The 13,542-nt window shown below is 41.3% G+C and overlaps 1 protein-coding gene across 2 annotated transcripts in view; it reads left to right on the top strand.

The window, feature by feature from the left end:
• Positions 1-13,542, top strand: part of DOCK1 (dedicator of cytokinesis 1) — a 550,707-nt gene that overhangs the window by 392,528 nt on the left and 144,637 nt on the right. For both annotated transcript variants that reach the window (XM_060241424.1, XM_060241423.1), the window contains exons 30-31: positions 5,384-5,462; positions 9,870-9,970. In XM_060241424.1, the coding sequence (XP_060097407.1) occupies positions 5,384-5,462; positions 9,870-9,970 (180 nt within the window). The remainder of the gene's footprint in view (positions 1-5,383; positions 5,463-9,869; positions 9,971-13,542) is intronic.

Genomic DNA, 13,542 nt, shown 5'->3' with positions numbered 1-13,542 from the left:
CTTCTTCTAAAAATTCACTAGGAATTTTGCATAAAAGGCAGTATGGAAACTGAGCTTTCAAATTATCAGGGGGAAACCTTTTGAGGGCCTGTTTGGAAGTGAACCTCTCACATGAACATGTCAAAGGGTCCAACACACCCCACTGCTCCCTCAGGCCAACTCCCACACACAGTTCTCACAGCCATCACCTTTTACTGCCCTCAAGAAAATTCCTGGCAGACATTATATAAGATAGACCAATGCTATAAGGAGGAAGCAACTTAGAGATGCAGCAAAGAAATTTGCAAATAGTACTTCTATACTGTAGTGAAGCACGGGTATCAAGCTAGTAAAATATATAGGGTTCCCAATCCCCCCGCTTTAGCGGGAGACTTCTGGGTTCCCAGCTTAATCTCCCGGTCTTCAAAAATTGAGAAGCGGGGGGGGGGGGGTGGAGGGGGGGAGAACATACCTATAGAGCTCCTGTTGTAGAGCTCCTGAGCAGTTTGTAAAATCCCTGTCCCTTTAAGGCTGGGCAGGAAGGAGGAAACAGGAAGGGCTTCGGAGAACGGCCCCTCCCTTCTTTGCTTTCGTTTTCTCAGCAGGCACAGTTCTCCGGAAGAAGACCAAGTAAGTATTTGTGTGTGTGTGAGAGAGGGAGGGGGATTCCCTGGTATGGAGGCCCTCCCTCCCTTTAGAAAGTGTGGGGAGGGGGGAGGGAAATGTCTACTGGGCACTCTATTATTCCCTATGGAGAATGATTCCCATAGGGAATAATAGGGAATTGATCCGTGGGTATTGGGGGCCCTGGGGGGGGCTATTTTTTGAGGTAGAGGCACCAGATTTTTAGTATAGCATCTAGTGCCTCTCCCCAAAATACCCCCCAAGTTTCAAAACGATTGGACCAGAGGGTCCAATTCTATGAGCCCCAAAAGATGGTGCCCCTATCCTTAATTATTTCCTATGGAAGAAAGGCATTTGAAAAGGTGTGCTGCCCCTTTAAATGTGATGGCCAGAACTCCCTTGGAGTTCAATTATGCTTGTCACACCCTTGTTCCTGGCTCCACCCCCAGTGTCTCCTGGCTCCACCCCCAAAGTCTCCTGGCTCCGCCCCCAAAGTCCCCAGATTTTTCTTTAATTGGACTTGGCAACCCTAAAAATATAAAATCTGGGTTTAAAGAGAACCCTAAATTGTAAAATGCCTACACTGTGCAGTTTTGGGTTTGAACCTCTTATGGCTGTATCATTTCATGCATCATCCTGCATTCCCTGTTCTGTATTTTGTTTCAAGAAGTTGGATAACCAATATGAGAAAAGTTCAAGAGCTAGTTTATTCATACTTGGTAACTACGATCATCAAGATACTGGTTTTAAAACTGCCCTATAAATCTTAGGTAGAAAGGCTAGGGAAGACTTACGGTACATCCTGAAATCTGGAAGACCTGTTACCAGTCCTTACATATGAAATTAAGCACATGTATAATGAGGCAGTTTGCAAATGCTATTCTCAAATTGCCATCTTGATTAATCTTTGCTGAGCCTGCCCTAAAGCTTGAGGGGGAGAGGGGTGTTGGATCATTAATGAATGAAATAATGAGAACCAGACTGAACCAATGGTATTTTTGCTAAACAAAAGTTTTCTATAATATAGAGAAATTATCATAACATCTAAAGTATTATGTGCTAAATGGTGGGAGGAAACTGATCATTAATGATTAATTAAAGGATTGGACTATACACTGGTGGCAAAAATAACTATTTGAAGGTACTAAAGGAAAAAAGACAGAATATGTAAGCTTTCAATTTTAATTGGTATGTGTTAATTTTGAAAGACAGCATTATTGATTGGTGTGGCTAAGTAACATTATAGTAGCTACTGGATTTAAAAAGAAAATGAAACATTAAATATAAAAGTATGTGAAAGCTCTTTTAGATTAAACCAAAGATCTATCTAAGGTAGTATCTCATTTCCACTAGTAGTCAACCAAGTGTTGACTGGAAACTCACAATCAAGGCACAATTTCCCTCTTTGCCATTCCCCTTGCTAAGCAGTTAGTATTCAGAGGTATGTTGTCCCTGAATATAGAGTTGAGGATTATTAGCTACAATAACTATTTACTATGCGTTTATTGTCCTGACCTGGATAATGAAGCTAGCCCAGTGTCATAAAATCTTGGAAGCTAAGCAGGTTCAGTCCTAGCTAGTATTTGAATGGAAGGAGACCCCCAAAGAATACCAGGGTTGTGACATGAAGGCAGGCAGTGACAAACCACCTCTGAGCATCTCTTGCCTTAAAAACGCTACAGTGTCATATATCAGCTATGACTTGATGGCAAATAAATATATTTTATTAAAATATATTTTAGAAAATCATTTATGCCAGTGGCCATAGACACATCTTGTGCCAGTGACTTACATTATATGAGAAACACTTTACTTTGCTGGCTATGAATTAGGTGACTTCAAGTTCTAGCATTGTATAAGAGAAAGAAAAATGTCTGCTTTCTTTACACTGGGCATAAATTTGTGTGTAATATGCTATGCTCTTAGTTTAGCTTAATTAATATTTTGATAGCATATATGCCTGATTTGCCTGACTTCTTAACTTGCTCTGTGATACTATGGCATTGACACTACAACATTATTTACTGAGAGACTGTCACGAACTCTGCCTTTTATGCAGACCCATAGCCATAAAATTTTAGGTGGGGAGGTCCAGAGGATAATTTTTTTAGGTGGGGCTATGGGTTTGGCTGCTTCTTCTCTCCAGCAGCCAGCCCAGCCCCAGCAGCAGGATCTACCAAACAGAGAAGGAGCTTCCCTTTCCCCCTCCCCCCTCTCGACTGTTAAGCTGAAGGAGAAAGATTGTCGATCATGGAACAGTGACGGCTGAGATGGCACCTTCTCCCCCACCATATGCCCCGCCAATTCTTTCCTCACCTCAGTCAGTCAACTAGTCAGCCACCCTCCCTCGTCCCCCCTCTCCATACTCTCACCAGTCTTTTTCTCTTGCTTCCTCATCAGTGCCGGGCACCAATAGACATAGGAGAGCTTGAACAGAAAAAGGGTTGCCGGCAGCAAGCACCGAGGAATCTGCCAGGGCCTCTGAGGGTTCTGCGGCCACCGCATGGCCTGACTCTGCTCCCTCCTCACCAACTCTGATGTGATCTGACTGAGGGGAATTGGCTGAGGCAGCAATGGTGGCTCCAGCTCCTCCTCCTCCTGCTGCTGGGGCCTTGTTCAGCACTGCTACCACTGCCACTTCCTTTTTCTTGGGTCCTGTAGCTGACCCTTCTGCCACATGAAGGGCCCATACGCATAGAAGGGGGATTTAAATAGAGTGGCCTGCCACCATAGCTATGGGCCTGCTTTTATGTGCTTTCAGGTCCTTCTGACTTATGGTGATCCTATGTATTAATGACCTCCAAAAAGTCCTATCTTTAACAGCCTCCTGCAGACTGAAGACTGAAGGCCACGGCTTCCTTGATTGATTCAATCCATCTCATGTTGAGTCTTCCTCTTTTCCTATTCCCTCTGCCTTTAACTTTTCCTAGGATATATTGTCTTTTCCAATGAGTCTTGTCTTCCTATCATGTGACCAAAGGAAATACCCTCAGTAGTCATTTTAGCTATAAGGCTTGATTTGTGGAGGTCTGTTTGGCTCTCTATCTATAATCTACCTACCTACCTAATCTGTGAATAGCTTGTAGTTAGTTAACGTTAACCAGTTAAGGTAAACAGTAATAGCAAGGTGGCTCAGTCGTTAAACTTGGTAAAAGTCAGCATCATATGTTGAGAGCCGGTTTGGTGTAGTGGTTAAGTGTGTGGACTCTTATCTGGGAGAACCGGGTTTGATTCCCCACTCCTCCACTTGCACCTGCTGGAATGGCCTTGGGTCAGCCATAGCTCTGGCAGAGGTTGTCCTTGAAAGGGCAGCTGTTGTGAGAGCCCTCTCCAGCCCCACCCACCTCACAGGGTGACTGTTGTGGGGGAGGAAGGTAAAGGAGATTGTGAGCCGCTCTGAGACTCTTTGGAGTGGAGGGCGGGATATAAATCCAATATCTTCTTCTTCTTCTTCTTCTTGATATATTTGTGATTAGATTGCTTATTAGACAAAGTCATGTAGGATGGTGTGTGACACCCCTTCTTCACATGCAGAGTTCCTATCACTGTCCAGAACGTCTCTTCTTCAGGTTATGGGCAATACATAGGTCAGGATATCCCACTCTTGTTGTCTCTTAAAATCTACCATCTCACCCGTCAGGTCCTCTCTCTCACTATCAGAACAAATTTACAGTTTTCAGGCTGCTTGAAGCAGCTCTTCTAAACTCTTCCACTCAGTCGGAGAAACCATTTTGCACAACAGTTCCTAAGCTGTCACCTCTCTCTTGCTGCTAACTCCCTAGCTGCCATTTTTCAACTGCAGTTTTTAAATCTCCTTCTCTCAACATTCCATCCACTCTCATTGGTTGCTCTTGGAGAGAGGCAGAGCTTGACTCTTTTGTAAAAGAGCTGTCAAAATTCCATATGTCTTCAATTTCTAATCTTCCTTTTATTGCTCACTGTTGAAATGTACTACGAGTAATTAAGTTTATTATCTGTGTCCTAATGTGAGCTCTTCTTTGCACAGATTACTACTGTGTAAAAAAAGAGGTCATTTAGAAAGAGTCCTGGAGTCTGCCCTTTATTACTGTAGTGCTTTCAAAGATAATGGTCCAGACCTACAGTTTCTGCAGTCTATTCAAAGGACATGTCAGTTTACCAAGGCATTAGCTGACATGCTAATAACTCCAATTAAACAATTTGCCTCTGAGACACTTGCCGCCAGAGCAAAGATTTGGCCACTAAAGTTTATATTTTACTGTTGCTGAAATAAGAATATAGAATTTTCTCTATAATACATATTTGAAGATTCTTATATTTATACCAAATATAATCAGTATCTTCCCTTTTTAATTAGCTAATACATACCTTAAAATGTTATATAAATTATAAGTTTTATTCCGTTGTTCATCAGCTGCTGATTTTATTGTATTGAAATACATAGCTTAAAATTAAACCATTCATATTAGTACATATAGTTTTATAAAACAAATAATTTTTGTTTCTCAGTAAATGGAATTGTTAATGATCTTTTGATAGTCTTATGGTACTATTTAAAATAAATGATTTCATCCAGAGAACTGGTTCTGCCGCTGTTATTCTGCATATGCTAATTTTCTTGATTAATTTTGAGAACATCTGCATATAATTCCTACATGTTTAATGATAGTGAAATCACACTGCTTTTCAAATCACTGCAGTAGATTTTACTTTCTAGACAGTCTGGGATTTATATCTAATTGAGATGCCAAACTTTCAAAGTCTAAGTGTGTAATTACGTAATTTTCTCTTGATCTTTCAGAGTCTTCCTGCGAGCAATTAATCAGTATGCAGATATGCTAAACAAAAAATTTCTTGATCAAGCCAACTTTGAGCTACAGGTAAGCAGTGTGAATATTGTTTTCATTGCTCTTTGCTGATTTATTTGCTGATTTATTTATAGAGCCCTATAACTTTGTATCTCTTACCTTTGTTATTTTTAATTGGTTACTTTCAGGTTGGTAGCCCAATTCATTTTAATTGGTTACTTTTTAGATGGTCTTAAGCATCAGAAGAAAGTGTGAATCCAGTGTCACCTTTAAGACTAACAAGATTGTATTCAAAGAATAAGCTTTTTGTAGAAGCACACTTCTTCGTTGCTTGCACATGAAAGCTTATACCTTGAATAACATTTTTGTCGGTCTTAAAAGTGCCACTGGAGTCAAACTTTAATTAGGGATGCCAACCTGGGGTCAGTTGTAAAAGCCAGCCTCCCACTTTTACAACTGACCCCAGCTGGCAGCTCCCCTGGAGGAAATGGCTGCTTTGAAGGGTGGACTTTATGGCATTGTATCATACTGAGACCCCTCCCCTCCCCAAAGCACGCCCTCTCCCAGATCCACCCCTAAAGTCTCCAGGTGTTTTCCAACACCAACCTGGCAACCTTTGTTTAATTGGTTACTGAATTTGCCACTCAAGCTTTCAGTAGTTTGCCAGCATGACTAAGTGCTGTTGGATTTAGAGAAAATCAGAATCTGGGGCTCACTAATAGCCCCCTTAAATACTAATTAGCCCCCTTAAAAAAACTGGCACTGCTCACCTAAGCTTTAAGGAGCTGTTTCGTTTACCCTGTGGTCTAGTCAAAATTGAATGGGTGTAAGGAATAGGCGGGAAAAGTCTAGAGCAGGGGTGGCCAACGGTAACTCTACAGATGTTTTTTTGCCTACAACTCCCATCAGCCCCAGCCATTGGCTATGCTGCCTGAGGCTGATTGGAGTTGTAGGCAAAAAGACATCTGGAGAGCTACCGTTGGCCACCCCTGGTCTAGAAGGTATGTCACAAACACAGGGCAACATTTTTACTCACAAGTAGAGGGAGTCTCTAGAGTCTTAGCAGTTAAGGACTTACATCTTGTTCTTCATGGCTTGGGCAAAAATTAACAAGTTTCACTGGCATCTTCCTTGCGTTTATCTATTGTTTCCATGCATACATATATACTAGCATGCATACATGAGCACAGAATCTGTAAGAAAGAAATGGAGATGAACTGCATTAGAGGCAAAAATTATTCATTGTTTCAGGACTGGTTTCTCTCCCTTCCATCATGCTATTATTGTCAGTTTAGGTTGTTTTGATCTTGTTTTGCTCAAAATCATGTAAGTCCTGCCTCCTGTGCAGCAATGCAAACGCAGATGGAGAAAAAGGCAAAGACAAATCTACAGACAGCAGGAATGGGTCTCTTGAGTTTTTCTCTGTTAGAACAGTGTGAGAATCAAAAAGTATCAGCTGTTCACTTAGGCCTACTAGAGTAAGGATGTTTCCTTGGCTGTTGGGATAAGGGTCTGAATTGTGCATTTCTTCCCTTTTGTTTGAGCCTGGTGATTCTTCACAAGCTAAATTCCTTCACTTGCCATCCTTCAAGTCATTGTGAGTTGTTTTTCTGAAACACTGGGAAATAATAAGCCTGCTTGGAAGCTGGGAGCAGTTTTTTTAGGTGGTGATTTCTCCTCTGGGCATGAGGAGAGCCTTGGTTCCCATCCTGGAGACATGAAATTATCATTCATGGGCAAAGGCAAGGAGAGGATCAATCAGAAATTTTGAGAAGTTGTATCTGAGGTAGAACTAATGAGTGAGACTTTGGTGACCAGTATCATTCCTTTATTCACATGAAGTGCTTTTCAAGATACAATCTACAAGAATAACTCAATGTGATACTCATCAATTCTATTGTGAATGGAGAAATCTGGTTGCTTGAATTTATCATAAATATTGCTGTGATGTGTACCTCTTTATCATAGATCTTTAGTCACTTGCTGAGTTTGAATGCAGCTCTAGTAAGTGATGCAAATTATTTATAACTGGATCTTAAAACATTAAAAGCATTCATTAAAAAAGCAAATTATAGTTGAATAACACTTTTTGCCCTTGATTCTGATTTTATTCAAATCCTACAGCACTTAGTCATGCTAGCAACCTGAGAGCTTGAGTATTTTAATTAATTTGCATACAAATTTATCTTTAGTCTCAATCAAGCAAAAATAGGATCACTTCCTGTTTACTTGACACGGCCGGCATGTTCAGAAACCTCTCTGCTATGTTTCACTGAAACTAAATTATATGGCTGCGCTTCATATCTTTTACATTGGGTGCATTTGTTAGAGTTCTGTAGAACCATAAAGAGCAGCCTTTCATGCATGTTACTCAGCCAACTACTGAGAAATTTTCTTTGGGCAATTTTCCTAGATTGTATAGGCAAAATAAATAGACCTGTGTGAAGTTCTCACTCCTTTTTGCTTGAATCATCACAAAATCTTTGGCTTCAATATGGGCAAGCTTGTTTAGTGAGAACTGTGTGTGATGCTGCAGTATGAAAAATTCCTAACAAGAATGAAAAGAGTTTGGTGTCTTCTTATTTATAGTATGTCACAGAAGTGAGTACACCCCCTCACATTTTGTAAATATTGAAGTATATCTTTTCATGTGACAACACTGAAGAAATGACACTTGGCTACAATGTAAAGTAGTGAGTCTACAGCTTGTATAACAGTGTAAATGTGCTGTCCCCTCAAAATTACACAACACACAGCCATTAATATCTAAACTGCTGGCAACAAAAGTGAGTACACCCCTAAGTGATAACGTCCAAATGGGGCCCAAGTAGCCATTTTCCCTCCCTTGTGTCATGTGACTCGTTAGTGGTACAAGGTATCAGGTGTGAGGGGGGAGCAGGTTATCACTCTCACTCCCTCATACTGGTCACTGGAAGTTCCACATGGCACCTCATGGCAATGAACTCACTGAGGATCTGAAAAAAATGCTCTACATAAAGATGGCCTAGGCTATAAGAAGATTGCCGAGATTCTGAAACTGAGCTGCAGCATGGTGGCCAAGACCATACAGCGGTTTAACAGGACAGATTCCACTCAGAACAGGCCTCGCCATGGTCGACCAAAGAAGTTGAGTGCCCATGCTCAGCGCCATATCCAGAGGTCGGCTTTGGGAAATAGACGTATGAGTGCTGCCAGCATTGCTACAGAGGTTGAAGGGGTGGGGGGTCAGCCTGTCAGTGCTCAGACCATACGACGCACGCTGCATCAAATTGGTCTGCAGGGCTGTCATCCCAGAAGGAAGCCTCTTCTAAAGATGATGCCCAAGAAAGCCCACAAACGGTTTGCTGCAGACAAGCAGACTAAGGACATGGATTTCTGGAACCTTGTCCTGTGGTCTGATGAGACCAAGATAAACTTATTTGGTTCAGATGGTGTCAAGTGTGTGTTGCGGCAACCAGGTGAGGAGTACAAAGACAAGTGTGTCTTGCCTACAGTCAAGCATGGTGGTGGGAATGTCATGGTCTGGGGCTGCATGAGTGCTGCCAGCACTGGGGAGCTACAGTTCATTGAGGGAACAATGAATGCCAATATGTACTGTGACATACTGAAGCAGAGCATGATCCCCTCCCTTCAGAGACTGGGCCGCAGGGCAGTATTCCAACATGATAACAACCCCCAATACGCCTCCAAAACAACCACTGCCTTGCTAAAGAAGCTGAGGGTAAAGGTGATGGACTGGCCAAGCATGTCTCCAGACCTAAACCCTATTGAGCGTCTGTGGGGCATCCTGAAACAGAAAGTGGAGATGCGCAAGATCTCTAACATCCACCAGCTATGTGACTTCGTCATGGAGGAGTGAAAGAGGACTCCAGTGGCAACCTGTGAAGCTCTGGTGAACTCTATGCCCAAGAGGGTTAAGGCAGTGCTGGAAAATAATGGTGGCCACACAAAATATCGACACTTGGGGCCCAATTTGGACATTATCACTTAGGGGTGTACTCACTTTTGTTGCCAGCAGTTTAGACATTAATGGCTTTGTGTTGCATAATTTTGAGGGACAGCACATTTATACTGTTATACAAGCTGTAGACTCACTATTTACATTGTAGCCAAGCGTCATTTCTTCAGTGTTGTTACATGAAAAGATATACGTACTTCAATATTTACAAATGTGAGGGGGTATACTCACTTCTGTGACATACTGTATATATTATATTTTCCAGGGCTTTTTTTTGTAGCAGGAACTCCTTTGCACATTAGGGCACACACCCCTGATGTAGCCAATCCTCCTAGAACTTACAGTAGGCCCTGAACTAAGAGCCCTGTAAGCTCTTGGAGGATTGGCTACATTAGGGGTGTGTGGCCTAATTGCAAAGGAGTTCCTGCTTCAAAAAAAGCCCTGATATTTTCAGAAGTATGTTAAGATATCACCAACATTTAATATTGGCTAATAATTCTTGTGCTGTTTGTGACTTGCAGCTTTGGAACAACTATTTCCACCTTGCTGTTGCTTTTCTTACACAAGAATCACTACAACTTGAGAACTTTTCAAGTGCCAAAAGATGCAAAATTCTTAACAAGTAAGTTGCGTTCTAAGTATAAAATCATGAACAAGACCTTGAGAGATGATTAACATAATATTATTTTAGCTGCTATAGAAAATTCAAGATCTATTGAGATGCAATCATAGTATGATGAAAGGTTAGTTTGGAAACCATGAATTGAGTATTTACCATATTCTTTTGACTTTACTCGAGATCCAAAATTATAGGATGAGGAAAATGTTTATCTGACAATATATTCATGGAATCAAAGCAATTTGGAATTAAAGTATTAGAAGATTCTACGTTTAAAGCCACTTTAGGTTTGCGCTTATTCTAATCTCATTACATGAGTGTTGCATTACGGTCTTAATTCTTAAAGGCCTTTGTAACTAATCTTCCTAACTGCTGTGGTTTTGTGATGTCTATAAAGAATTATTTATTGTATAGGCAAAAAGTTTCACCAGTTCTTGATTAAAAGGGATTTGCTCACCGGCTTTGGATAGGGAATTTTTGCATTTTATTCTAAATTGCATAGAATATAAAATCTGTCCAGAGAATATTATTATTTATAATACCTATGTGTGGCCTTTCCACCCAATTCAGGGTCCTCAAGGCTGTGAATATTCATTTCAAAAATGTAAAAACATTTAAAATAGACACACACATTTAAATTTTTGAAACAAAGAAATAAAAGCAATATAAACACAATATAAATGCATAAAAACACACAAACGAGGGCTAATAAAAGTTACTGTTGGAATGCCAAATGAATCAAAGTCTTTACCCACTGGTAGAAGATAATAATAGAGCAATTATCAGAAACATCCACATAGTTGCAAGAACATAGGAGGAAAGGAAAGGTCCCCTGTGCAAGCACCAGTCGTTTCTGACTCTAGGGTGATGTTGCTTTCACAACGTTTTCACGGCAGACTTTTTACGGGGTGGTTTACCATTGCATTCCCCAGTCATGTACACTTCCCCCCCAACAACCTGGGTACTCATTTTTCCAACCTCGGAAGGATGGAAGACTGAGTCAACCTTGAGCCAGCTACCTGAAAACCCAGCTTCCCCCAGGGATCGAGCTCAGGTCGTGAGCATAGCTTAGGACTGCAGTACTGCGTCTTTAACACTCTGCACCACGGGGCTCTTACAAGAACATAGGACCTGGCCTTTATAGTTTGGAGAGGTACCACAGTGAAGTAGAATAACACAAGCCTTACATACAGGAGCCTCCCAGGTTTAATACCTGCCATTTTCAATTAAAATGAGTCTCTGTAGCATGATTAATAAAGACCTTTTAACAAAGAGAGTGAAAAGTTGATGCCAGCTAGAATATTTATTTATTGTATTTATTTTATTTGAAACATTTCTGTGTTTCTTTCCCACCCAAGTAGAGTCCCCAAAGGGGTGAAAATCAAAACACTGAAACACTGAAAACACTAAAGAAGCATTGCAAATAAGGTATATATAAAATTATGTTCAAAATTATATATATATAAAATATATTCAACCTGGATTCAGAAGAGGAAGAGGCACTAGAGATCATGTTGCACATTTATGTTGTTTATTGGCGCATACAAGCACTTTAAGAGATACGCATATACATCTTGAGGTGCCCACTGCTTCCACACTTATTAATCTGTATAGCACATGATACACGCACATGATCCAGGTATATATTTATTTATAATCTTTTGTAGCCCAGCATTCACTAATGTTCCCAGAATGGGTAACAGTCATTCTTATAAAAAGCGACATATGTAAAAGTCGTATTTCGAACTTCCAATTTATTGGGAGCAATTCATGTTTTCTGGTGCCTGTGCTTGTTTTGTACCTATAGAGGCATCTTGTTGAAATATTATTGTTGTGAGTTGCTTACTATTGTTATAATTCTCAGGTTTATTTGTTCATTTTCTTAAATTCAATTGCTATCCTACCCTCCTCATACAGCAGGCTCAGGGTGGATTTGCAACATTCTTAAAACAGACAAAAATAAAATATAATACAGTCCTTAAAATCTATCAATTACTAAAACAATACTAATACATAGAACATTAAGTGGCATCAGCTGCACAATTTAATGAGTCAAAAAAGACTGGCTATGTGTAGCTGTGGATGCAGCAGGACAAGGTAAGTGAGTGGGCGAGGAGAGCAGCTATGATGGACTTAAGCAAAGTAGCTAAAGCAGGGTAAGGGAGGCCATTGTAGATAAGTTAGCATCAGCCCATCCATAGGCCTGGCAGAACATCTCCATTCTACAGGTCCTGTGGAACTGCCTTAAATCCTGCAGGGTCTGGATCTCACTAGGGAGAGTGTTCTGCAGGGCCAGCAGCCCCGTGGCTCAGAGTGATAAAACAGCATTATTGCAGTACTGTGGTCTGAACTCTCTGCTCACGACCTGAGTTTGATTCCGGTGGAAGCTGGATTCAGGTAGCCGGCCCAAGGTTGACTCAGCCTTCCATCCTTCTGAGGTCGGTAAAATGAGTACCCAGCTTGCTGTGGGAAAAGTGTAAAAGACTGGGGAAGGCAATGGCAAACCACCCCGTAAAAAAGTCTGTCGTGAAAACGTTGTGAAAGCAACGTCACCCCAGAGTCGGAAACGACTGGTGCTTGCACAGGGGACCTTTCCTTTCCTTCTGCAGGGTCAACACCAGAGCCAAAAAGGCTCTGGCTCTGATTGAGGCTAAGTGTGCATCTTTTGGGCTGGGGCTCACAAGTAGATGTTGGTTAGAAGAGCGCAAGGCCCTTTGGTAGATATATTGGGAGAGACAGTCCCAAAACTACATCCCAGACTGCCTAGGGATTTAAATGTTAAAACCTGATCTTTATCTGGAATTCAGCTGAGAGCTAGTTCAGCTGGCATAGCACCAGATGTACATGTGCTGTCAGTGGTGTCCCTATAAGGACATGCACCTCTGCATTCTGGATGAGCTGCATTCTGGGCCAGCTCTCTTTTCAGGGTCTTGGAAGTAAGGTTGCCAGTGTGAGCAAAAATGGGGCTGGAGCAACATTGTAATGTCACTTCTGACTGCACCTGGCAATGGCATCATGATGCTTTAGGACTCAGGGGACTTTAGGACTCATTTGTTATGAGGGCTAGATCTGACATAAATGAGACCCTGTCAGGCAGGGCCATGTGTGTCATAGAATGTAATGCCAGGTAGTGAAGATATAAACTTTATAAAGGACACAAACACAATTAAAGGTTTTTTGTTTTGTTTTTTTTTAAACTTTAAAACATGCTTAAAAGATTAGCACTCTTGCAATATTTTGTTTATTTAACAGTTTCTGATAGCTGACACTTCTTGCATCAAAATCTGGACACAATGTCTGTACTCAGTTTTGAGAATACTGTTCAGGTGTGTGTCTGCAAGTTGCAAACCAACTTTTGATTTGACAGTCATTACAGAGATCTCATGGTCAATGCTTTGAGCCTAAGATCCAGGGTGAAACATTAAATGGCTGGGCATTGTGAGCTTTTGTACATAAACTGCTTCATGTGCTGGTCAGCCAATGGAGAGAACAGAGGCTTTGCTTTGTAGCTCCTGTGCGATTGAGCAAGCCTGGCAAAGAGAGCTGTGATGCAGAAGGAAGCAGAGAGAGGAGGA

The sequence above is a fragment of the Heteronotia binoei genome, chromosome 6 (assembly GCF_032191835.1).
Source record: "Heteronotia binoei isolate CCM8104 ecotype False Entrance Well chromosome 6, APGP_CSIRO_Hbin_v1, whole genome shotgun sequence".
In the NCBI taxonomy this organism is placed as follows: domain Eukaryota; kingdom Metazoa; phylum Chordata; class Lepidosauria; order Squamata; family Gekkonidae; genus Heteronotia; species Heteronotia binoei.
Note: the sequence above shows the minus strand (reverse complement) of the source record. Positions and strands in the feature narration are given on the sequence as shown.